General features: G+C 39.6%; 1 protein-coding gene across 4 annotated transcripts; it reads left to right on the forward strand.

The window, feature by feature from the left end:
- The first annotated feature begins 90 nt into the window (after positions 1 to 90).
- sptb (spectrin, beta, erythrocytic) lies at positions 91 to 24721 on the forward strand. 4 transcript variants are annotated; one of them, XM_043262408.1, is made up of 38 exons: positions 91 to 350; positions 535 to 661; positions 3882 to 4110; positions 10427 to 10578; positions 10709 to 10882; positions 11488 to 11594; positions 11702 to 11782; positions 12168 to 12283; positions 12371 to 12483; positions 12574 to 12761; positions 12852 to 12969; positions 13233 to 13391; positions 13514 to 13816; positions 13943 to 14093; positions 14206 to 15076; positions 15196 to 15333; positions 15420 to 16179; positions 16322 to 16524; positions 17253 to 17343; positions 17465 to 17611; positions 17829 to 18098; positions 18239 to 18463; positions 18570 to 18659; positions 18817 to 19101; positions 19229 to 19359; positions 19496 to 19700; positions 19845 to 20068; positions 20218 to 20368; positions 20481 to 20725; positions 20812 to 20950; positions 21036 to 21120; positions 21212 to 21408; positions 21503 to 21576; positions 21660 to 21723; positions 21923 to 22179; positions 22321 to 22494; positions 22624 to 22666; positions 22775 to 24721. In XM_043262408.1, exons 3-38 carry the CDS (start codon positions 3954 to 3956, stop codon positions 22964 to 22966), a joined length of 7080 nt encoding a protein of 2359 aa, XP_043118343.1. In that variant the 5' UTR covers positions 91 to 350; positions 535 to 661; positions 3882 to 3953; the 3' UTR covers positions 22967 to 24721. The 4 variants fall into 4 exon arrangements, with proteins under 4 accessions (XP_043118343.1, XP_043118344.1, XP_043118345.1 ...); XM_043262409.1 differs by lacking the exon at positions 535 to 661; XM_043262410.1 differs by lacking the exons at positions 91 to 350; positions 535 to 661 and adding an exon at positions 2521 to 2666.
- The last annotated feature ends 502 nt before the right edge of the window (positions 24722 to 25223 follow it).

Below are 25223 nucleotides of genomic sequence, written 5' to 3' on the forward strand. Positions count from 1 at the left end.
GTAAATAATTGGTTTCTTTTCTTTAGGCGGGTTTGTGATATTGCGGTAGAGGCGGGCAGTGGAGGGGTGGGGAGCGCCATTTAAAGTCAGTGACTCTTGACAGGAATGCGCGTCCCCTCAGCTCCGCTCCGCCGGTCTGCTTTATTTTTAACACTTTGGGTGGGTCAAACAGCGGCAGAGGAGAATGAGCGACCCTGCGCACTCCCTGCCCCTGCAGCAGCTCTTCCCCACCGTGACCTAGACCTCAGCGCCTCTCATGGGATTACTACTGCCCTTCAAATAACGGACTTTATTGTAAAGACGTCGACAAAGAAGCGAGTCACCCCCCGGGACTGTTTTCTGCTGTATAGGTAGGTTTACTGTAACATTTGAAACCCATAGAGGGCCTGTCTTACGTTTGAGGTTCCCAATGTCATTTGATATGAGATGTATCTGGTGATGTATTTTGTGTTAATGACGTTATGTTGTATATTTCTGAACGGCAAAAGTAGTTTTGTTAAAAGTTTAATTAGACTATTGCTCTTTTTGTAAAAGTACTGCACTTTTATGAGGAGCGCAGCGACCTGCTGAACGCTGAACACCATCTGACCAAAAAGCCCTTGGAGAAAACCTCGTCCAAACCGGTAGACCACATTGGACCAGAAACAAACCAGCTTGTCATGTAAGTTTAAGGCAGTCATAGACCAAAAAATAGACCGGTTTGGGCATCTAGACACTAGCCAGGCTTTACTACAAAGGATCAACACACATTTTGATGGTCTCTGTTTCTCATCGAATAAACAGAAGAAAGCTGTTTCACAGCATTAGTAAAAGAAAAACAGCTGTCACTAAGCTTTTGAAATAATAAAATTCTGTGAGCTGTTTCAAAATCGCCTTATAGGGAGAACCTCCGTGGTGTAAACACCGTTACTTACTGCCCAGAACTTCATGATATGACCATAAAGTTCATTCCAGGGATAGCTTGTGTTATTCTGTCTGCTGATTGTACGCTCTTGCTAGCCTGAACGCATTGCGTTTATTTGAGCAGCAAAATCATGCCAGCCTTTTTTTTGTTTGCCTGAAAAGGAGCGGCGTGAACGTTCCTTGAAACGTCTCTTTTTTTCGTGTTGCACAGAAAGACGTGAGTGTGAATAACTAACGGCACAACTTCAGTTTCAGGGTAAACTTATTTCTTCAAGGTGGAGTTTATGCCCACTATTTACTGTCCTTTCTTTTAATTTAAACACGGAGTACTCCAGCGCCGTAGTGCCAGGCTCCAGCTGTCCTTACAGTAACATGGCATGCTCAGTGCGTCATGTTTCATACCACACCTAAGTGCGGCCTCTCCCCTCACACATGTGAGAAATAACCCGCTGTGTGGGCTTCCTGGACAGTAGAGGGCCGCCCTCTCGGATTGGGTTGCGGAATTTGAACGTAAACACACTGTGTGACATTATGAAGGCGGCGATAGATATTATTAGCTAGAGATACGGTATTTCAGTTACAGTTTTAATTACTGCCAAACAGGTTCCAATGCAATTGCGACGTCCTAAAAATGTTCAAATTTCATAATCGAGCGCTGCTAGATTCATAAACATTTGAATAGTTAACAAAAAATGTTAAAAATAAAGCATGCTTAATTGCAAATTAGATTTAGATTTAGATCAGCTGTCGTATGGCTTGAGAAAACAAATCAAAATGAAGAACTACTTGTCGTTTTCTGGAGCTTGACAGCTTGGTTACTGTCTATTTACATTGTGTGGAAAAGAGCAACATCTATATTCTTCAGTCTTTCTTCTTTTCTGTTCTACAGAAGAAAATGTCACACAGGTTCGGAATGGCATTGCGAAATTAGTTTCTTTTTTAGGTGAAGAATTGTTTTTCGAAGCAGTCCCCACTGTCCCTCTTTTTCAGTTGAGATAGTAGATACTTCGTCATAAACTGTACGCGTGCACGTGAGCGTATTTCAATGACAGAGACCCCGCACGCACAGAGAGCAGCAAAGTTGTGCCTCTTGTGATAACGGGTTTCCCGCTGGTGGGTGGAGAATAGTTTTTTGATAACATCCCCCTGCGCTGGCCTGATACAGAGAGAGAGAAAAAAACACCAGCGCCGCTCTTTCTGACACCTGCTAGATTCTCCTCTGCACTCAGTTCTTGAGCCAGATGTTGATTGTATCGTTCATTTTCATTTTGCATATCGCACAACTGATGCCTAGCATAAAACGGTACACTAACCCTGATGACCTAGCAGGTGAAATTCATTCGGTCCGGTGCTTTTCAGTGGACTAGATATTCAGAGCCAACTAGAGCGGAAGCTTTGGATAGTCTCGAGAAGTTCACTGCTGATGTTTAGCAAGGATTTTCCCCCCAAAATGATCTGACGGTGTGAAGGAACACATATCTGAAAACGTAGCGCGTGACGAAGTAGGAAAATTTGTGAAGGGTGCTCTTCACATTCTTTAACCCGTAGGGGTTGCCCAGCCCCCCGTTTAGGGCGATAAGACTACACATGAGCAACATGCCACACAAAGATAGAACTATCTTAGCGGCTAACCTTCACCCGCCATTCCACAGTAGCACGCGCAAATACACACCCTCGCTAAGAGTGACGGTTAGAGGACATGTGCTGAAAATGGCGGCCTTTGGAATCTTGAGGGTGTAGAGAACATTCTGTAAGGAAAACAGGTATACCCCTTTAATTGTGTTATTTATTGATTCGTTACTTATAGACAGAGACAAGCAGAGGCAGGTAATGATAGGAGAGTCCGTTTTTGTCTTAAGTACCAATATACCGTTTTGAGTGAAAATTTGAATTTAAATTATTTAATTAAATTATTAAGTAGAATTTCTTATACGCTCACCTCCACCTTTCTGAATGGCAGCACCTCTTGAGCTGAAACGAGCAGTACGCGACGATCATCCGGCACAGCGCTTCCATTTAAGCAAGAATGCAGACTCTTTATTATTTTCAAATTTTTAAAATCCATTTTAAATCCATTTTTCAGTCCTAGTTGATGTGTGTTGTCCACTGAACAGTGGTGCTAGTATTTTATCCAGCTAAAAAATGGTTATTTCTGTCTTTTGCTGTAGTGCATCAATATCGGAAAAGACCTACCTGAAAAACTATGAACAAGTGCATATGGGGCAAAAGCTGCTTCATGATGGTCGCATCAAACGTTGATTTAATTTAGTTAATATAACTTAATCGGTAAGGAAAATCTATTCGTGGCATTATTTATGACAGCATCCACAATTTACAGCATTTTTTACACAAGTGCCTAAAACTTTTAACAGTACTGTAGCTTATCAGATGCATCTTGGGAGACGTTGCCACGGTTCTTCAGGATTTAGTCTGTCTCCATTCGACAGACTGGATAACGAGGAGATCAGATCTCTGGATTATTACAGCTAATGGCAAACTGAATATTTGGAAGTGTACACTTAAAGTCCCTAACGATACGGTACAACAGTTATATAATAACTGAAATATAATAAGCACTTTTTAGCTTGTGAAAATACTAGTGTTTTGGCCACCAATGTATATACATTATATAACCATGGTATTACTAATTAATCATGGATCACATTTTTGCTTTCTTTTCTTCTATTTAAACATGCGCTAGATGATTATGTTGGACATGCATATTTTCCGGTTTCTTGCACATGACAGAGCGTTTTAAAAACAGATTCTCAAGTTAAAATGGTTGCTTCAGGTTGCCTTTCTTTCCCATTCTACTGCACGTTTTCCATTTTTGTGTGAACAGTCTCTTAGGTTCAAGTATCTAATACAGTGAGGTGCGAACAGAAGTTTCAAAATATATAATAGTCACTAATAGTCGCCAAATCTGAAAAAGATAAATGCGCACTGAAACTCCTCCTCTATCTCTTTCTCCTTTTCAGATCATCCGTCTCTGGCATTCCACTTTCTTGTCTTCGTGTGGCACACTGAGGTGTTTGGTCCCTCTCATCTCGATGGCAACTATGACCTCCACCACAGACTTTGATAATGCTGAAATCACTCAGCAGTACAGCCGCGTCAACACCCGCTTCGAACTGTCTGACGAAGAGCTCGACAACGACAACAGCTCGGCCAGACTGTTTGAGCGCTCGCGCATTAAAGCGCTTGCAGGTGAGTCGTCTCAAGTGACATAAAACTGAGAAGATGTTGCTTCGGCTTAGATATACAGAACCCACAAATGTGCAAATACATACACAGAGGTACAGGCAGCCGAACCCTATCCTCTCCTGCCCCCCTTGACCAGCCGGGATCATTTGCACATACCCAGCATGCCTCGGTATGACTGAGCTGGACAGCTGCCCATCTGTGCCCATAGCTTAGATCTCCAGGATGGTTGCAGGAGCTTATAATTTTTTGGCACACCTGCGGGGTCTGCTGTTCTCAGAGACAGCAAGTTTTAAATAGCAATTTCATGACCAGACTGCTTCTGGGGTCTTGGGGACTGGGTAATCCACATACGACAATTATGAAACTGTTTAAGTGACAGTACACTATTGTAAATATCTTTCAGAAGAAAGCGCGAGTGGTGTTTCACGATGCTGTGCGGTTGCTCGACCTCTTTGACTGCATTAACAGAGTGTCCAATTTTTGCCTTCAAATGTGGGAAATTTCTCCTTTGGCATCTCATTTTTATATCTACTGTAACAGAACATTGCTTTATAGAAGTGCATATCTACACTAGATACTTCTAGAGATATGAGATTTTGATGGTCACATAAAGGCGCAAGTAGAGTATGTACTTTTCCCCACAAAAGACAGGACAAGCAGTTTGGAGAATGGGCAGATGCTTAATTAAAATTCGATTAAATAACGAGGCATGAATCAATATACAAGTGTGAAATGAAGGTGAGGTTTTCTAACACTTAAAGCGAGAGTTCACCCAAAAATTAAAATTCGTTGTTAATTTACTCAAACTCAGGCAATAACAGTAAAGATTTATTACCGAAACCATAGTCCATAGTGATTCGTTAACTTGTAAACCTGTGATTCTCGAGCATTGAACTGTTTTAGACAGTTTATTTTGATTTGGTGAACTAGTTTAAATAGTGGTGAGCCAGTTCATCTATTTACTAGGCTATTGATTACAGTTGATAATGTTGTAAATAATGTCAGTTTTTTACATAGAACGGTTGTTGCATGATAATTACAATCAAATGAAAATGTCCTATATAATTTATAATAAATACAACTAGCTGAATTTTAAGATGTTTTTCACATATGATTGAAGTATATATTTATAACTACTTTGAAATAAGGTCATATTATCTTTGGTTAAAGTATGGAGAACAGTTGTTATATAAATTAAAACTTGTATGTTGTGCATTTATTTGTGTGAGAATATATATATATATATATATATATATATATATATATATATATATATATATATTTATATATTTATTTTTATTTAATTTTTTTTTTTTTTTAAGGCTAGGGGTCTTTCTGTTTTGAAATGCATTAGTAATGGAGTACTCAAACTCGGCCTGCTTCTTTAAGCCAAGTGTATGTTGCTGAGCCAGGGGGAGTGTGATGTGTTCTGTCGGTACGTCTGTGCTCTGCTCTTTCTGTAATGCAATTAGAGAGAGTTAAAAAGTGAGGGAGGGCGAGCGAGCGAGAGAGAAGTGGTTCCCATTCTTCACCTTTGATTTACGGTTTCTGAACAGACACACGTCCCTCTGAGTATACCAAGTACACTTTGAGTACACAGTCATTAATACATTTGTAGTTTGTATTTACATCAGGGCCCAAACCGCTTATGCATGCACTTACATCACATTGTATTTATAACAAATCGAAACACACACAAGCGTACGTGTACACGTGTAAAGCCATTTGATGAAATTTTAGATGTGTGTGTGTGTTGTGGGGCGGACAGGAACGGGGGCATATTATATGCATGGCTGGGGTGCTGGAGAACCACTCCATGTGCTGCCGGGGAGAGGCACAACAGCATCATTGCTAAGTGAGGAGTGAGTGAGGGCGGGAAGCAGAAAGAGAGGGAGGGAGGGAGTGAGGGAGGGTGGAGAGGAAGAAGAAGAAGATAACAGGACTCGAGACAGAAGGAAGAAAGAAGAGTGTCCTGTTTGTCTCGCTCTTTCCCGGCCTTGCGTGTTGATTTAATGTGGTGAGGATGAGCAGCCCCTGTTTGTGTCGTTCGGTGCCCGTGAGCCAGACCCGGCTGAGGGAGGTCAAACTCAGCTTGAAGACCAGCAGAGAGACCATCGCAATCCGCCCTACCCCGGTCGTCCGAGAAGTCAGCAGCCGGCAATATACCACGGTAAAAGAAGTCCCAACCCGGACAAATGCACCAGGCAGTCGGAGCAGGAGCACCCCGCCGGTTTACAGGTCCCAAAGCCGAGGGGGCAAAACTAAAAGCCCCCACATTCGTGAACCCGAGCACCTTCCGGAGAGGAACGGGACTTTACTGGGCATCGCACCTAAAGTAGCGCCTATGACTCTCACTTCAGTCTCCTCAACCTCATCATCCTCTTCCATCTGTACCCCGCGGGGCCATCGGCCCTCGCCTCCACGATCCTCACCATCTTGCCCCCTTTCTCCGTCCCGGAGTATGAGACGAGCGCGCTGGCTGAGCTACAGCGCTTCCAACATCTGCTTCAACAACTCCATCCTGGATGGGCGGTTCAGACAACTGCAAGGTAGTGTTCCGCTGGAGTTTTTTTTCCTCCCATCCTCAAAGAAGGGGCAGTCTTTCCTGGCATACCCCTCCACCCTGCCACAGGGGAGGTATTAGGTAGAGATCCAGAATGGGAAGGGCATTAAGTTAGTATGCTAGATTGTTTTTTGTGGAGTGCTGTGGGAACTGGTTTGTCTTCTTATGTGCACTATTTATTAATTTTATTATTTATGCTGTATATACGCCCCAATTGCTCACTGCGTTGCCTCTAAATATTTAATGGAAAACTCATAAAAAGGCCATTCAGTGGAAAAAAATACTTATTGCTTCCCACCGCATCAGTCTTTTTCTTGCTGAATTACACCTGCAGACCATCTACGTCTTGTATTCATCTATTCTTACCTCTTACAGGAAACGTCTTTTTCTCTGATTTGGGGTTTTCAGCATCAAGGTCTCCTACTTCACTTATTCTCTCCTTGCAGCTGTGTTTATTTTTAGAGAGAAGTTGACTGTCACTGTTAATTTGCGTAAAACTGAGCTTCCTCTTTCTCTCTGATGAGAGTGTTCTTTTAATGCTGTGGAACAGAGTGAGCATAGGTCATAGTTATTTTTTCTATAACTATCACAGATGTTTACATGTACAGTACGAATAGAAGGGATTTAACCTTGGTAGTTTGCATACCACTTTTGAACTGCTCTAGATAATGGTGTTTGGCGTGCATTATTTCTAATAACGCTCATATATTTAGAATAAATAACAAAATGAGTAATTGCCAGGAAAAGTTTAAAATAAACAAATAGTCATACTGTACGATTTAAAGTCTCAGATCTTTTTTTGTGTGTCCTTCTGTCACAAAGCTCTCTGTTACTTGTGACTTTGTTAAGGACCTAATCTTGTGGTCCAGTGCCCAAACAATGACTCAGGTATGAGAATTTAGTGAGACTGCCGGTCACATTAAGTGGAGGCTGACTGGGGGGAAAAAAAAAAACACTGGCTTGTTGTGTACAGGGGAAATCCATCAATATGAATATTTCACAGACCTTTCATGTGAGCTGGAGAGAATATCAGAGATCAGCAGGACCCCGGTGAAACAAATTCTATTTAGACTCACTGCTGTTCTAATGGAGAGAGAGAGAGAGAACAAATCATTTAGCAGAGGTCAGACTACAGTCCTGCTGTACAAAGTGTGGACAGGGAGAGGAATCGTTTGGCAGTTGTTTGATCATGAAATATGTAGTGTTGCCAAGCTTAGCTCTCTTATTATGTTTTAGCACATCTGGAGCTTTCCTAACTCTGGCAGGAACATGGTAAATTGCAGTTTAAAAAAAATGAAATGATGCAGTTGTTGCTTTATAGAGCTTCTACCTGACCTGACTCTTAAAAATTACTACTTTTTTTGTATGTGTGGCCTCCTAACTCTGGGTGGTAGACGATGTACTTGAAAATATAGCTGCATGTCAACATTAATGATATGAAACATGACAGAAATTTAAAATTTAAAGGGGTCATATGATTCAGCTAAAAAGTGAGTGTATGTGGTGTAATGCAATGTGTTTATGTGGTTAAAGTTCCTAAAACACATTATTTTCCACATACTGTACATTATTGTACGCCTCTCTGAAGTGCGTGGATCTTTACAAAGCTGAGCAGCAAGGTGTGCTCTGATTGGCTGTCCAGAGCATTGCGATTGGCTGAATACTTCAAGCATGTGACGGAAATGTTACACCCTTTACCATACTGTGATGCCGTGTCCCGGCCCAATCACTCAAACAATAAAAGCCATTACAAACAAGGCATTCGTTGCATCCAGTGGGGACACAATTACTGATTATAATGACTTTGTACTGTCTTGTTACACGTTACATTGCGCAGCGCCACGTAAACAGAACACCGTGACTGCATTTGCCATCGGAGAAATAACAAACAACAAGCACTACATTACACTGCCCAAGAGTCAGAAGCTCCAGACTGTACTGAACACACCTGGATTTGGGCTGAAATGTTAACCACAGATTTCTAGTTGTGCCTTCTTTCGGAAGCCCAAACAAAGTAGTTTCACTTTCACAATGAAACATGGCATCTCCATGGCAACACTGGTGGCATTAACCTGTGTACTTACATCACAAAATAAGTACAGTGTACTTATTGTGTGGTTATTTTGTATTGCAAAACCCTTTCGCATGTAAAAACATGTATGCATACAATAAGCGTATTGTATCAAATGATTCATTTAAATAATAAAGAGTAGCTAATATAAAGTGGGACCAAGGCAACAATCCATTTGACAATCCAGCTCTTTCTAAACTTTAAAAATTGTTTTAATGTTGGTCACACAGAACTAATATTTGATAAAAACTAAACTTAACACCTCTGAAGAATTGTTCCTGCACATGCTCAAAAATAGTTCAGACACAATGCATTATACATTTGAATATGCATTATTTTTTCATTGCTTTGTTATCTAGATGGAGGAGACATGTTTTCATACTGTAGTTTTTCTATTTATAAAATGTGTTAAAACTTCAGGGTAATTAAACGGTATTGTAGTCAAGACTGAGTCTGATTCAAGGCCGAGACAAGAAGAGGGTCAAGTCTGAGACATAGTTTAGCTATACTTTATGCATAAATGGGAAGGTAATATTCCTTGACTGGTTTAAAAGCATGCATCCATTCTCTACCCACTTCACATTCTAATGTTTTATAACATCCTTTTCTCCCTTCTCGTTTTTTTTTACCTCTCTCTTTTTGTCATTTCCATCCCTCCATCTTTCCAGTTTCCTGCAGCCATAGAATCTGAATCATTTATAAAACACATCATTAAGTATGCACAATTTTGCTCTTTTTGTGCTGCAGAAAACATGGACATACAAAAATATATAGTATGAAGAAAATACATATATAACAGTGTAATATATATATATACACACATTAATTATACATTGATTATATAGTATACTCACACATATAATATATATATACATCTGAACATTATTGTGCAATTCTGAGTAAACATCATAACAAGTATGTACTTTACAGAATTTAATTTAAGCTGATAGAAAAATGTAAATGCTTACTGCCATAACATTTTTACTGTGCAAAAATAAAATAAAAATTGGCCAAATGTATTATTTGCAGACCTATTTATTTATTTATTTGATGTAGATGTATTTCTGAGATTCATTAAATTATTTTTAAATTATTAACTTAAATTATTTCCCATGCAAGTAAATCATCAGGGTCCGTATTCCTTACAGCCTTAATGCTTCTCATAAGAAAAAATTAGTTAATTACTACTCAGTTAATTAAAAAGCATTTTAATTAACTGAGTAGAATAATCATGCTTGATAGTAAGATATGAAAAACAACAAAAAAAAGAAAACAAAACTGGACACAAGTACGGCTTTTACTTCTTGCCCAATTGGTTAATGAAAACATGGATATAATCAAAAGAATAATTTGGAGTTGGGATAACCTCCAAAATTAAATGTGATATCTTTTTAAAAGCACATTATCATCAAATGTTTCTAAAATGTTTACGTTCTGAGACAGCCTTTTTAGAATAGTTTTTGGTTTGTTCTTAGTGACGTAGGAATCCTCTTCACTACTCACAGTGTTTCACAGGTGTAGGTCTAGTTTTTAGATCTAGTTTTAGCACTGTTATTTTTAATTTTTTTTACGACTCCTGAATTGGCAAGTTATGAGCTACTTTTAGCTTTAAGATGTTGCCATGAAGTGAATCTACTAGACCACATCAGAGGAGTTGAATGTTTTTCCCTTGCTGTCCAAACTAGATGAGCGAGAGGCTGTCCAGAAGAAGACCTTCACAAAATGGGTGAATTCAATATTAGCCAGAGTCAGCTGCCGAATCTCAGATCTCTATCTAGACCTTCGGGATGGAAGAATGCTCATCAAACTACTGGAGGTTCTGTCAGGAGAGAGACTGGTGAGTGGGACATGTTGAATGTGTAACAATGTCAAACTACATTTGTCCACACCACATTATAAATAATAGAAATAATCGTCATTTACTGAAGTCATTACAATAATATCTTTGACTCTTTTCCACCATTCAGCCAAAGCCAACCAAGGGCCGAATGCGCATCCACTGTCTTGAGAATGTCGACAAAGCTTTACAGTTTCTAAAGGAACAGAGAGTGCACTTAGAGAACATGGGATCACATGATATCGTAGATGGGAACCACCGGCTCATCCTAGGCCTTATCTGGACCATCATTCTTCGTTTCCAGGTCAGCCCATTATTCTATACTTTTTTGAGTATAATTTAAACCAAACAATAAGAAATAATAAAAGTTTATTTGTTAAAAAATAAAACATTTTCAAGCTATAAAACACAGAACACATCAAACCTTCTGATATTATGGTGAACCTACAGCAGAGTTTTGTGTTGTGTCTTTGGCTGATAAGAAAAGCTTACATTTATTTGGCTGATTGGAAAAGCTTTTATTTATTTTTACATCTCTCATTTTGATAGCTGGATATTTTTAACCCAGCTACTTCAAACCATGTAGTCTGCTACATAATTCAGACCCTGAAAAATGAAAGTAAAAAGACCGAAATGGGAATTGTTGACTGGTCTTTATTCTGCCTGATTCCCACAGCGAGACATAAAAAGTCAGAATCTAAATAAAGCAACAATGCCTCTGTATATCCAAGAAGAGTGACTTACAGTAGCTCTTCAAATTAATTTGAGATTTAGAGTACATGAAATGTCAACCTATATGAGAATTTACTGCTTTCAAATCAAAAGGAATGTTTAATTGATATAAACACAGTAAGACTCATAGAAAGCAGTCCTTTTGTTTTTGTTTATTGTTTTGTTTTCCTTATACAGATTCAAGACATTGTAGTAGAGACAGGACAAGCTGACCAGACAGGCCGGCAAGAGACACGCTCGGCCAAAGATGCACTGCTCCTCTGGTGCCAGATGAAGACTGCGGGGTAGGACAACAGTTGTCATTCTTCAGTAGTAATGAAGCTGACAGCGAACCCTCTATTTTATGTGAAATCTGGTTGCAGAATTGCCTGATGTTGTTTTGTCTCTGCAGGTACCCCAATATAAACATTACCAATTTCACCACAAGCTGGAAAGATGGCATGGCTTTCAATGCTCTCATTCACAAACACAGGTGATATATAATATATAATGTGTGTGTGTGTATATATATATATAGATATAGATATATAGATAGGATATTGTTTAGTGGTTAGGAGACATGCTTTGATGAACTGAGAAGTGTTCATATGGATAACAATTGTCTCTTCTAGACACCCCTGAGATTAAATGGAGAGAGACTCTAGACTTTTTCTAGACCTACTCTAGACCATCTTATGTTTCTTAGATTTTTCCTAAAAATTGTTTTGGTAGGAATTGGAATTGGTAAAATATGAGATTTCTTAAAATCTCGATCAACCACGAAGAAATTAAACTGATTCTGTTCCTCTTCATACTATCCTCTTCATACATACTATTCAATAAAATATAGAAATAACCTCTTCATTTCAATCTATCAGGCCAGATTTGGTGGACTATGGCAATCTACAGAGGTCCAATCCCACTCACAACCTTCAGCAGGCCTTTAATGTAGCTGAAAAAAAGCTTGGTGTCACCAAGCTCCTGGACCCAGAAGGCAAGTAACATCTGCTGACTATTAAGCCAAACATATAATAATTATCTCTCCATTATAGAGAAAACATTGATATTGTATTGTTTACAGATGTATTCACTGAGAACCCAGATGAGAAGTCCATAATCACATACGTTGTTGCATTTTACCACTACTTCTCCAAGATGAAAGCTCTGGCAGTTGAGGGCAAGCGAGTTGGCAAGGTGCAAAATTTGATCTAGTCTGCTCCCATGTGAATTTTGTGTCTTTAATACAAGAGGACATTTGAATTTACCTTTACTTATATTCTACAGGTGCTAGACCAGGCCATTGAAACAGAAAAGATGATTGATAAATATGAGACATTGTCATCAGACCTGCTAACATGGATTGAGAAAACCATTAATGTGCTGAACAACCGCAAGCTTGCTAACTCCCTTACAGGCGTCCAACAGCAACTTCAGGCTTTCAACTCTTACCGTACTGTGGAGAAACCACCTAAGTAATTTATGCTACTTATGAACAAATGTCTCTTTTTCTGTAGTAAGCAATCAACTGCTAAGCAACCAACTTTTTAACTCTAACTCTTCAGATTCCAAGAGAAAGGCAACTTGGAAGTACTGCTGTTTACCATCCAGAGCAGAATGAGGGCCAACAATCAGAGAGTCTACACACCTAAAGAGGGTGCACTGGTGTCTGATATCAATAAGGTAAAATGCTAAAGGTTAATGCTGCATTGATTTAAATTCAGAAAGTATTCATTTCCAACCTCTAGTTAGGGAAGGTGATATATAATGGCAACTGAAGTCAGACTTTGAACAGGACCCTATAGCTGAACCTATATCAGCAAAACAGACTTTGCCTTTTTATCTTGCAAAGTTTGAACAATAGAATATGGTGGTTATCTGGTGAGATCAAGTAGAACTATCCCATATCTAGAAACATTGATATGAACATTGTTATGTGTTCTTAGGCATGGGAGCGGTTGGAGAAGGCAGAACATGACCGTGAGCGGGTCCTAAGAGATGAACTCATTAGGCAGGAGAAGCTGGAGCAGATGGCCCGTCGCTTTGACAGAAAGGCAGCTATGAGAGAGACCTGGCTTCAAGAGAATCAGAGACTGGTTACACAGGTAACTCACTATGCACAGCCTTCATCTAAAAGATAAAAGGTGCAGAGAGTCAATCATTTCATGGTTGCCAATACCTGAAAATTAACAATAATGATCAATATTTTGCTTCCTACTATAAAAAGGACAACTTTGGGTATGACTTACCAGCAGTGGAGGCAGCTAAAAAGAAACATGATGCAATAGAAACAGATATTGCTGCATATGAAGAACGCGTTCAGGCACTGGTGGCCCTGTCTAAAGAACTAGAAGCAGAACGATACCATGATGCTAAACGCATTGATGCTAGAAAGGACAATATCTTGAGACTGTGGGACTACCTTCAAGAGCTCCTGAAAGCTCGGAGAGGTCGTCTAGACAAGAACCTTACCCTTCAGAGAATCTTCCAGGAGATGCTCCACATCATTAGCTGGATGGATGAAATGAAGGTATGAAGGACCAATTTGCAAATTGTGTGCTTGATTAATATGCTTTGCTTGAATATAATGGTTGTAACTCATGTAACTGAAACAAAACCACATTATCAATCTTCTTATGTGACATTTATTCTTCAGAGCCGACTCTTGTCTCCAGACTTTGGAAAACACTTATTGGAAGTAGAAGACTTGCTGCAGAAACATTCATTGCTAGAAGCTGACATAGCAGTGCAGGCAGAAAGAGTACGATCAGCCAATGCAGCTGCTCTTAAATTTGCCAATGGTGACAGTGAGTACAGTTGAATCCTTATGTATGAAGCAGTCTCTGTAGTCTTAATTTTTTTTAATTGCAACACACACTGTGCACATTTTTTTTTATGTTTCCACCTTTAATTTTCTAGGTTATAAACCATGTGACCCACAAGTGATCCGTGATCGGGTACAACACTTGGACCTGTGCTACCAGGAGTTGTGTGCTTTGGCAACTCAGAGGAAAGCCCGACTTGAGCAGTCACGAAGACTTTGGAACTTTTTATGGGAAATTGCAGAATTAGAGAGCTGGATTCGGGAAAAAGAGCACATCTTCTCCTCTCTTGACTATGGTAAGGACCTGACCAGTGTGCTGGTACTGCAGAGCAAACATAGTGTCTTTGAGGATGAGCTTGCTGCCAGACGGGACAACTTGAAGCAGGTGATGGACGAGGGAGAAAGCATGATTCAGGCCAAGCACTTGGGTTCTCCCAAAGTGCAGCAGCGCATGGATGATGTGCGAAACCAGTGGCAGCAGCTGGAGGAACTGGCTGCCTTCCGTAAACAAAATCTACAAGACACCAAACGCTTCTTCCAGTTTCAAGGTGATGCTGATGACCTCAAAGCCTGGTTAGTTGATGCTATGCGGCAGATGAACAGTGATGACATTGGGCATGATGAGTACACTACACAGCGACTGCTCAAGAAACACCGTGACCTGAGAGATGAGGCCGCCAAGAATGGAGCCACGATTGACGCTCTATCCAAACAGGCCAATGCACTTCCTGAGGAATTAAGGAACACACCAGACATCCAGGGCCGTCTGAACGATATCCGGGATATGTATATTGAGCTTTTGACCCTCTCAGATCTGAGGCAGAAAAAGCTGGATGACACCATGGCTCTTTACAAAATATTCAGTGAGACAGATGCTTGTGAGCTCTGGATGGGCCAGAAGGAGACATGGCTGGTTGGACTGGAGACACCGGAGAATTTGGAAGATCTAGAAGTTGTACAAAACAGGTATTGCTATTGGTTTTATGAAGCCAGAGGTAGTACTGTATGTGTGTTTCAACTGAGAAACTAGTCCAATTTATGTCAATTTATTTAGTCCAATATATAAATATTGTATTTGTTTGCAGGCTAAGCATTCTTGCGCAGGAAATGGGTAATATGCAGACTCGGGTTGATAACGTCAATAAAGCAGCCAAACAACTTGAAGACAGCAGACATCCACAAACAAAACAAGTGAAAGACTGTCAAACTCGTCTTAATAGAAGGTACGAGTTACAGTCTTGGGTGTAAATTTCGAATGAAAAATACTTCATTAATAATCTCTAATGTTCCTTTTTTTATCTTCTTACAGATGGGAAGCTTTTAAAGCAATGGTAGAAGATAAGAAACACAAAGTAGATTCAGCCCTCAGCCTACATAACTATGATCTTGAATGTGATGAGACGGAATCATGGATAAAAGAGAAGACACGGGTCATTGAATCAACACAGGACCTTGGGAATGATCTGGCAGCAGTCATTACAATTCAGAGAAAGCTCTTTGGCATGGAAAGAGACCTTGCTGCCATCCAAGATAAGTTGGACTTCCTGCGTAATGAGGCCCAGAAGCTTGTGAAGGACCACCCAGAGCATGCTTCTGATATACTTGGCAGACAGGAAGAGTTGGATGCAGCATGGGACACCTTGAAATGCACCCTGAAAAACCGTGAAGACTCTCTTGGGGAGGTCAGCAAGCTGCAAACATTCCTACAGGACATGGATGATTTTCAAGCCTGGCTTTTTAAGACACAGAAGGCTGTTGCATCTGAAGATATGCCTGATGGTTTACCAGAGGCTGAGCATTTCCTGAGTCTCCATGATGCTGTGAGGGCTGATATGGATGCCCATGAGGAAGACTACCACCGTGTAAGGAATACAGGAGCAGCTGTCATTCAGGGCCAAGAAGATGATCCTCAATACCAGCAGCTGGAACAGAGGCTGGATGGTCTTGATAAAGGATGGGATGAGCTGCACAAAATGTGGGACAGCCGCAAGGGCTTCCTGGATCAGGGTCTTGGCTTTCAACAGTTCATGAGGGATGCCAAGCAGGCTGAGGCCATCTTAAATAACCAGGTATTAATACATATATTATTCTTCTGATGATGAACATTTCATCTGATTTGACAATAACCTTCAATTACAGTTCCATAATATTGTTCCTCACTTTTAATTTTCTGTGTTTCTTTCTGTGTCTTTTTCACGTACGTTTTAAAAGGAATACACTCTAGCCCACACAGACAAGCCTGACACCCTGGATGGAGCAGAGAAGGCCCTGAAGAAACATGAAGACTTTGTTACTACCATGGATGCTAATGAGGAGAAAATACTCAGCACACTGGAGACTGGTCAGAGGCTAGTGGACAGTGGAAACCTTTACACAGAAAGGGTCAAAGACAAGATGGGCTCTATTGAAGACAGGTCTGTTTCTTTTATATTATTTCATTTTTTTTTACATCCAAGGACAGACATACTACATCATTTACATATAACATCCCTCTTTGACCTAGCATATGAGCTGTCCACTAAATAGACTTGCCCTTTCAATCCAAATCGCATGCTTCAAGAGTAAAAGTGTATATAAAACCGATTTTCAGTTCAGTAGGCTCTAGCATCCCACAAGACCCTACATAAGAAAAGGTACTGCAAAAGTTAATGATTCTGCCTATTATTTATCCTCTGGACCAGTGTATAAAATGGAATGGCAAGAGCATTTACATCAAATAATTGACTGTTGTCAACTCACAGTGTCAGTGTAATTCAGAAAGCTATCAAAGGTGTCTCCTCAAAAGTTTATGTTAATGCACCCATGCATTTGTGCTTTCTTTGTGCTGAATCGGCAGTGAGTGAGAGAAGCATTATACTGTAAAGGAATGGCCTGCATTTCCCCTATTAGCCCAGGCAGTCTGTAGCTCCTTAAGATGGGCGCCTGCCCTGATGGGTATTGATCTCTTTGTGAAAGTATACCTAATCCATTGGCTTATGTTGCTTTTTTGTAAAAGTGTTCTCTCTGCAGTGAGAAAATGGAGGAGTAAAGAAAAGCCGCTTCAATGTCTGCCAGTATTCACATATAACCATATAGTTTTTTACACCACTTTGTACTAAAGACCAACCAATAAATAACCCCTATATTTATGCATATATTTCAGGTACAACAAGAATCGAGACAAAGCCAAGGAAGTCTCTGGGAAACTGAAGGACAACAGGGAACTTCAACACTTTCTTCAAAACACCCAGGATGTGAGTAATGCTTTACTCAAAAATTTCATATATACAAGATTTTGCAGATTTGCTTCTAATATGAACAAAGTTCTTTGTTACCTTTTCTCTCATTCAATGCACATTTACTTCTCTTTTTTAGCTTACACTGTGGATAAATGAGAAAATGCTGACTGCACAGGATACGTCATACGATGAGGCTCGTAACCTTCATAGCAAGTGGCAAAAACACCAGGCCTTTATGGCAGAACTAGCATCCAACAAGGATTGGCTACATAATATTGATAAGGTATATAGCAATTAAATATGTATTTTAAAGAAAGCATAGCAGTTGGGTTTCAGAAGAAAACAAAAACATACCCAATTTGCATATGGGAAACATTTTTATACCTTTTAAACAGACCTACATTGAGCTCTAATTTGTTAATAAACAATATAATATTTTGTCGAAGTCCTCATAACAATGTGTTGAAAATTATTTGTACTTTCAACCATGCTCATATTAGGAGGGACAAGAATTGATGGAATCCAAGCCTGAGTTTGAACCCATTGTAACCGATCGTCTTGCTAAGCTTCATGACCTATGGGATAAGCTGGAAAGCACCACACAGGAGAAGGCTCGGCTGCTTTTTGACGCAAACCGTTCTGAGCTATTTGATCAGAGCCTTGCTGACCTGAAGAAATGGTTGGCTAAATTGCAGCAGCAGCTCCAGGGTGATGTGGATGAAGAAGTTAAGGATCTTACTAGTGCCAACATCTTACTAAAGAAACATCAGGTGTGACTTTTTCATTGTTTTGTGTGTACAACAATTCAGTAGAGGACATCGCATGAAGTCAACTATGATCTGTACTTTGTCCTTCCATATTTGGTGATAATTTATAATATAATGCTTAAATTTGCCCTATTCTCCCCTAGATGACAGAGAATCAAGTTCGGGATCGTGCACGGGAGCTTGAAGAACTTCAAGAAGCTGTACAGCAGCATGCTTCTCTTAGAGAAGACCAACCTGAGCTTGAAATTGAGCAGCAGACACTTCAGAGGGACTTCCAGAAGCTCCTTACACCTCTTGCCCAACGTAGAGGCAAGCTGGAGGCTGCTAAGGCAGTACACCAGTTCTTCAGAGATCTTGCAGATGAGATAGTATGTGCACGCCTAGAATTACAGCTTTTCAGAATGTATCATTAGTTTTTGTTGATTTTTCTTCCTAAAGAATTTTTACATAAAAGTTTTGATTTGCTCTCCTCAGCTTTGGGTTAACGAGAGGTTACCAATGGCAATGTCAGAAGAACATGGCAACAATCTTCAGACTGTCCAACTTCTGCTTAAAAAGAACCAAGTAAGTTTTTTTGGTTTTTTTCCACTTACACTCTAAATCATTCCTATTAATTCACTTTTGGTAGAACTGGTCTTTCTCCATCCATTGTCTATTTCAACTTGTATTGGAAGTAATTCCTTTCATATACATTAATATAATCCTTTTATATCCTGCACAGTCTCTTCAAAAAGAGATTGATGGGCATCAGCCACGCATTGATGAAGTGTTAGAACGTGGTCGGCGAATGGTGGTAGCAGCAGAGGGTAGTCCAGAGGAAGAACACATGTCTGAGGAGATGAAGAAGCTTCAGGATGTGTGGGCAAAGCTGCAGGAGGAGATGGCAAAACGGAGAGCACGGCTCTATGGCTCTAATGAAGCCCAGCAGTATTACAATGATGCAGATGAAGCAGAAGCCTGGATAGGTGAACAAGAACTCTACATGATCGCTGATGAGAAGGCCAAGGTAGAGCACACAGAAGAACAGTGTTGTTGTTTTAAAAATCTCTAAAATGCCAAGTTATGTCAAATTTTGTGTGCAATGAAAAGCCATACTAAAATAGATTGTCTTTGAAAATTTCTGTTGGTTGTAGGATGAACAAAGTGCCCTAATAACACTGAAGCGGCACCTACTTACGAAGCAGGCGGTGGATGACTATGCACACTCTATTCAGCAGCTGGCAGACCGTGCCCAGAGGATGCTGGCTGAAGAGCACCCAGATGGGTATATTGGGCTAATTGCATGTCTTAATACAATGTATTGTATATTGAGATGTGTGCCAAGATGAACTAAATGTAGGCACCACAATGTAGGTTATTAACACTCCATAACAAAGATCATTATTTGCTTGTATGTGAAGTGAGGCCATCATCCGGAGACAAGGACAAGTTGACAAGCAGTATGCTGGGCTGAAGGAACTGGCAGAAGACCGCAAAAAGAAGCTGGACCACACCTATCATCATTTCTTGCTTAGTCGTGAAGTGGAGGATCTTGAGCAGTGGATTGCAGAGCGTGATGTGGTGGCCTCTTCGCAAGAGATGGGCCAAGACCTTGACCATGTGACGGTAAATAGGAACTTGACCTCAGACAAAGTATAATTACTGTCTCACACAAAAGCTTGTTTTTACATTCAATACACAACTTTGCATATTCATTTTAGATAAATATAATTACAATCAATATTTTGCCTGATTCCATCAATATTTTAGATCCTGCGAGATAAGTTCAGGGAGTTTGCACGGGAAACAGGGACAGTGGGTCAAGAACGCATAGACACTGTGAACCGGATCATAGATGATCTGATCGAAGCAGGTCACAGTGAGGCAGCAACCCTAGCGGAGTGGAAGGATGGAGTCAATGAGAGCTGGGCAGATTTGCTGGAGCTCATCGACACTCGTGCCCAGCTCCTTACAGCCTCCTATGACCTTCTTAAGTAAGTATAGAAGAATTAAATATAGTTAAACTAGATTAAATTAACTAGATTAAGGAGTGCAGTGCTTTCATAAGATTACATTATTACTCACTGACTCATTAAAACAATACTGGAAAACATTATCTGAAATATTCTGTAAATTTGGTCAGGTATTTTGATGATGGTAAGGAGCTGGTCGTTCAAATTGAAGAGAAGAAGAATGAGCTTCCTGAGGATCTGGGAGAAGACTTCAGCAAAGCAGAGTCCTTCCACCGAATGCATGCTGCATTCGAAAGGGCCATCAGCTCCCTTGGCAAACAGGCAAGGAAAACACATTACATGAACAAGTTGATGTCATAATAATGTGTTCATGTGTTTGTCTCTGGCTTGTATATATTTATCTCAAAAAGTTAGGGATTTACTTTCCCTGCAGGTGAAACAGTTCCAGGAGACCGCAACTAGACTGCATGCCCAGTATGCAGGAGACCAGGCCACTGCTATTCAAGCAACTGAAAAAGAGGTTGTGGAAGCCTGGAGCGGTCTTCTGGCTGCTTGTGCTGGCAGGAGGAAGCAGCTGGAGGATACTGCGGACAAATTCCGCTTCTTTACCATGGTGAGAGACCTGCTGGCCTGGATGGAAAGCATTATTCAGCAGATAGAGACACAGGAAAAGCCACGGTATGGAAATGTTTCATTATAATCATTGCAGGAGAGATGTCCATGCTCTGTTTTGTGATGATTTTTTTTCTTCTTGTCCAACAAAGAGATGTCTCCTCAGTGGAGCTCCTGATTAAGTATCACCAAGGAATCCGTGCTGAAATTGAGACACGTGGGCCAAAATTTAATCAGTGTGGGGAGCTGGGCCGGGCCCTCCTGGAACGCAAGCATAAGGACTCTGCTGAGGTAATCAGACATGGAAGGTAGCAGGAAGCCACAATGAAGTGTGCAAAAAGCTATCCATTTTCATGAACACTTCTTGTGCTCACAGATTAAAGAGAAGCTAATGCAACTGACAGAGAAGAGGAAAGAGATGATGCTCAAATGGGATGAAAGATGGGAATGGCTTAGACTTTGTAAGTTCACATATGTCAACAAACACATGAAAAGATGCAAACATACACATTACTGCATATTACAGTTCCTCATAATTATATCTCCTTCTAGTGTTGGAGGTATGTCAGTTTGCCCGGGATGCATCTGTGGCAGAGGCCTGGCTGATTGCCCAAGAGCCATATGTGGTCAGCAGAGATCTAGGTGAGACAGTGGATGAAGTTGAAAAACTTCTCAAGAGACATGAAGCCTTCGAGAAATCCACTGCAACATGGGAAGAGCGTTTCTCAGCACTGGAACGTCTTACAACAGTATGTGTAATTTAAACTTATTAAATATACCTTGAAAATGTGAATTGTTTGCACTGGCAGGCACAGCTCACTGACTATTAATAATCTGTTGTAGTTGGAGCTGTTGGAAATTCGGAAACAACAACAAGACATAGAACAGTACAGACAGGAGGTGGAAAAAGACAGCAGGTATATATACAATCTGGGTAATACTGTACTTCCCTAACGCCATATTCCATACTAAAATTTGACATTCAAACTTTGCCCCCTAGGAGAGAAGACACCGGGTTTGCAGAGGAGTCTTCACAACTCTACACCACAGAAGAGCAGTCTCTGGTAAGTTAAACTTTTTGTACCAGTCTCATCATCTTTCTCTTCACTAACAGACATTCTTTCACATTTCATGTTGACATCTATTGCAAATACAGCACACTATATTTTAACTGTACTTTTTGTGCCGCAAATGTTTGTTAGATTAATACCTGTAATACTTATTTGAATCTGTACCCGAACTCTGTCCTTTTATGATCTTCAGTCTGGTTTAGGAGTAATAGAGCCAAGTTCCGTGGGAGTGGATGGCACAGCGGGGGACTCCACTGTGCCTTTGATCTCAGAGATGCAGGAAAGTGGCTCACTGGAGCTGGACCTTTCCACATCCATCCAGGTTACCAAAGAGATAGAAAAAGCTGCCACGCTTCCCACTGAATCTTTACAAGTTCAACCAGTCTTGATGGAGGGAACTCTATCCCGCAAACATGAGATGGAGGGACCTAATAAAAAGGCATCCAACAGGTTAGCTGTTGTCAAGAGACACATTGAAGTAACCAAGCCATTGACCAGAATTTAACAGTGACTTGGTCTAAATCAAAAGAAGTCATCATTTTTCCAGTGAACTTAATTTACAACTTTCTACTTTTCCATCTCTTGTCTCAGGTCCTGGAACAGCATTTACTGTGTGCTCAAAGCTGGGCAGCTCTCTGCTTACAAGGATGCCAAGAGCTTTAGTCACAGTGTCACCTACCATGGTGAGGAACCCCTGAACCTCACCAATGCTTCTTGCGAGATCTTGACTAACTATAAGAAAAAGAAGCAGGTGTTCAAACTCCGGTAAGGGTCTTGGTCATTCATCATATTATTTTTTTAATTAAACATGTATTTAAGTGTTTATTCTTTAAGTTTTGATATATATTACATATAGGACTTACTTACTCATTTTATCCTTGCTCCATTTGCCAGACTTGAAGATGGAAGTGAATATCTGTTCCAGTGTAAAGATGAGGTGTGCTATTGACTGCTTCTTCTAATTAGTTCTTTATTGGTTGACATAATATAATTAGTAATAATATGCCAGTAACCAACATTAAATATGCATGTTTTTTGACCACAGGAGGAACTCCAGACCTGGACTCAGGCTGTAGAACAGGCAGCACAAGCTGTGACAGAAGAACCAGTTGCAGGGCCGTCAGGAGTGAAGGCACAAAGCCTACCTCCACCTTCTTCATCTACTCTAGAGGTTCCCTCAACCAAGAAGGAGAAAGAGAAGGAGAAGAGGTTTAGTCTTTTTGCTAAAAAGAAATAAACTCCTGGACAGAATGTGACACAGGTGAAATGGAACAGATTTATAACATGATTTTTTTTTAACATTATATTAATTTCTAAGAATTTAGCTTTATGAAATGTAGATGACACTGCTGCCTGTATCTAAGCTAATGAAGTGTTGCTAATGTCCACACGTTTGCTTTTTTATGTTTTGTTGTATTTTTCCGATACTAGAGTCACATACCACATTCACTCTGTATACAAATAAAAGCACAGGAACTGATCAAATTTAACCAATCTATTTGTAAGAAAAAAGGATTTCTTCTTGTCTTGATTTTTTTATGTTGAGTTTCTTCTAGGCATGCTTCAGTATGTATTTTGACTATAAATACCATGCTTAGTTTTGTTAATCTGCCTTATTCCTTTAAAATGGTTGCAAATGTAATACTGTGCTCTCTGCATCGGAACTTATAGAATTTAAATAGAGGTTGACATTGGAGAGGTCTTTCTTTTTGTAAATGGCTATCAGCTAGCAGGAGGTGTGATGACGAAGGTGTTTAACACTTTACACTATTGCGTTAACATGCACTATATGCAATAAGCACAGTTCTTAGTGTGCTTTTAGACAGTTTATGTGTTGTAGTTTTCATTATTTCAACAAACATATGAATATTAATATTATAATAATATTATATTCAAATGCAAACATATTAATGCCATTACATATTAATGCATTGAGACGTACATCCATGGTACTAAAGAGAATACAAAGATGGGAGAGGTATTTTTTTTTATGTTCCAAAACCTTTTTGCAAAGCATGAACTGCTACATTTATTTAATATGGTGCTATATCTTTAAGATAAGAGTTTTACCCTCTCATAACTCAGGTTCCCCAGTGTTATTCACATTATAAAAGCTCTTACACAAGGACAGAAAAAACATTATATGCATTAAAATGTATCTCTCACGTCCTCATAACAATGATTAAAATTTTTATGTGATTAAAAAGTTTTATGTGTACAGCTTGGATAATGCAGTATAAATTAAACATGGTAGCCAATGAATGTTTAAAAACATGGTCATGCAAATGTGAATGTAGAAATAATGGTAAAGGGGGAATTTTTACCTGTAACATAATAATAATAATAATAATAAGTAGAAGAAGAAGGACTTCCTAAATACATTTAAACTGAATGCACATATTCACATCACGCTAATTAAAAAAAATTACTTTTAAGTTTTAATCACAAATTTTTTAAATGTTTTCAATTTAACGCAGAATTTAAGTGCCCTATTTCCAAAGTGGTTTTTTTTTCAGTATTATATTAATATGGACGTATATATCCACACTGTTTCTGCCAGGCACTGCAAGCTAAAACAAGTAAATTTTTTATTATTTGCATGTTTTCCTTGTTATTATTTTTAATCACATAAACATTTTAGCAAAATTAAAATTTCTCAATTTTGTTTTTTGGATATGAATATGTTTACAGAGCATTTTTTCCAGAGGGTCAGCATGGTGCTTTATTGTTTTGTTTTGTTTTTGGCCATTACAACTTGGACCTCCAAATCTCTCTCTCTCTCTCTCTCTCTCTCTCTCTCTCTATCTATCTATCCTTTTTTATTTAAACACTGCAGTCTACTTTAAAATGAACTCCCTTTCAACCAATATGTCTCTGTTCTCTCTTCTCCTTTTATATATACAGTATATATGTATGTTCAATGCAAAATCCCATATAAGTTGAAAGCAAGGTTAAGGAGTATGAAAATGAATAAACTATCTGTTTGCAGTAACCACGGCCTATTGTTGTCAGTTTAAGGATTTGTAGTGTGTGTTTATGTCTTGTTTACTTTTTTTGTTTAGCGAGTATTGCAGTTTAGCTCATGAAATTCATTCAAAACATTTACACTACTACTAAACTAGTACATCAATACACACTCAAGATTATTATGTGCGTGTATTAAACGTCATTAAGGTAAATTGCATATTCTGGATTTAAAAAACGATTATTAAATATACAGTAATCGATTAACCAACGACAAAAAATTGTATTTAAAAAAAAACTGAGCGGCACGAGACGCTACTGATTCGTGATCTTTATAAATCAGTGCTTCGATGTGTAATCCAGCGTAATAATAGTCCGAAGTGGAACATTTTAAACGCAGAGGATTCATAAATGTGCGAAAGCGAAACAAAGTGTACAATAACATACATGTTACCTGCTGAGGGTGCCCTCGAGCCGCGCCGTTCAAGGCTGGTTGTCCCGACAACAGTTTGGGCTGCTGGTTACGTCAT

The sequence above is a fragment of the Puntigrus tetrazona genome, chromosome 17 (assembly GCF_018831695.1).
Source record: "Puntigrus tetrazona isolate hp1 chromosome 17, ASM1883169v1, whole genome shotgun sequence".
Taxonomy (NCBI): domain Eukaryota; kingdom Metazoa; phylum Chordata; class Actinopteri; order Cypriniformes; family Cyprinidae; genus Puntigrus; species Puntigrus tetrazona.

What these genes read in the sequence shown, in the direction of transcription:
- sptb (XM_043262411.1), top strand. Translation starts at nt 6,131, where the DNA reads ATGAGCAGCCCCTGTTTGTGTCGTTCGGTGCCCGTGAGCCAGACCCGG. An exon ending in AGGGCAAGCGAGTTGGCAAG is followed by an intron (nt 12,484 to 12,573) that starts GTGCAAAATTTG and finishes TATATTCTACAG; the next exon opens with GTGCTAGACCAGGCCATTGA. An exon ending in TCGCTGATGAGAAGGCCAAG is followed by an intron (nt 19,102 to 19,228) that starts GTAGAGCACACA and finishes TGTTGGTTGTAG; the next exon opens with GATGAACAAAGTGCCCTAAT.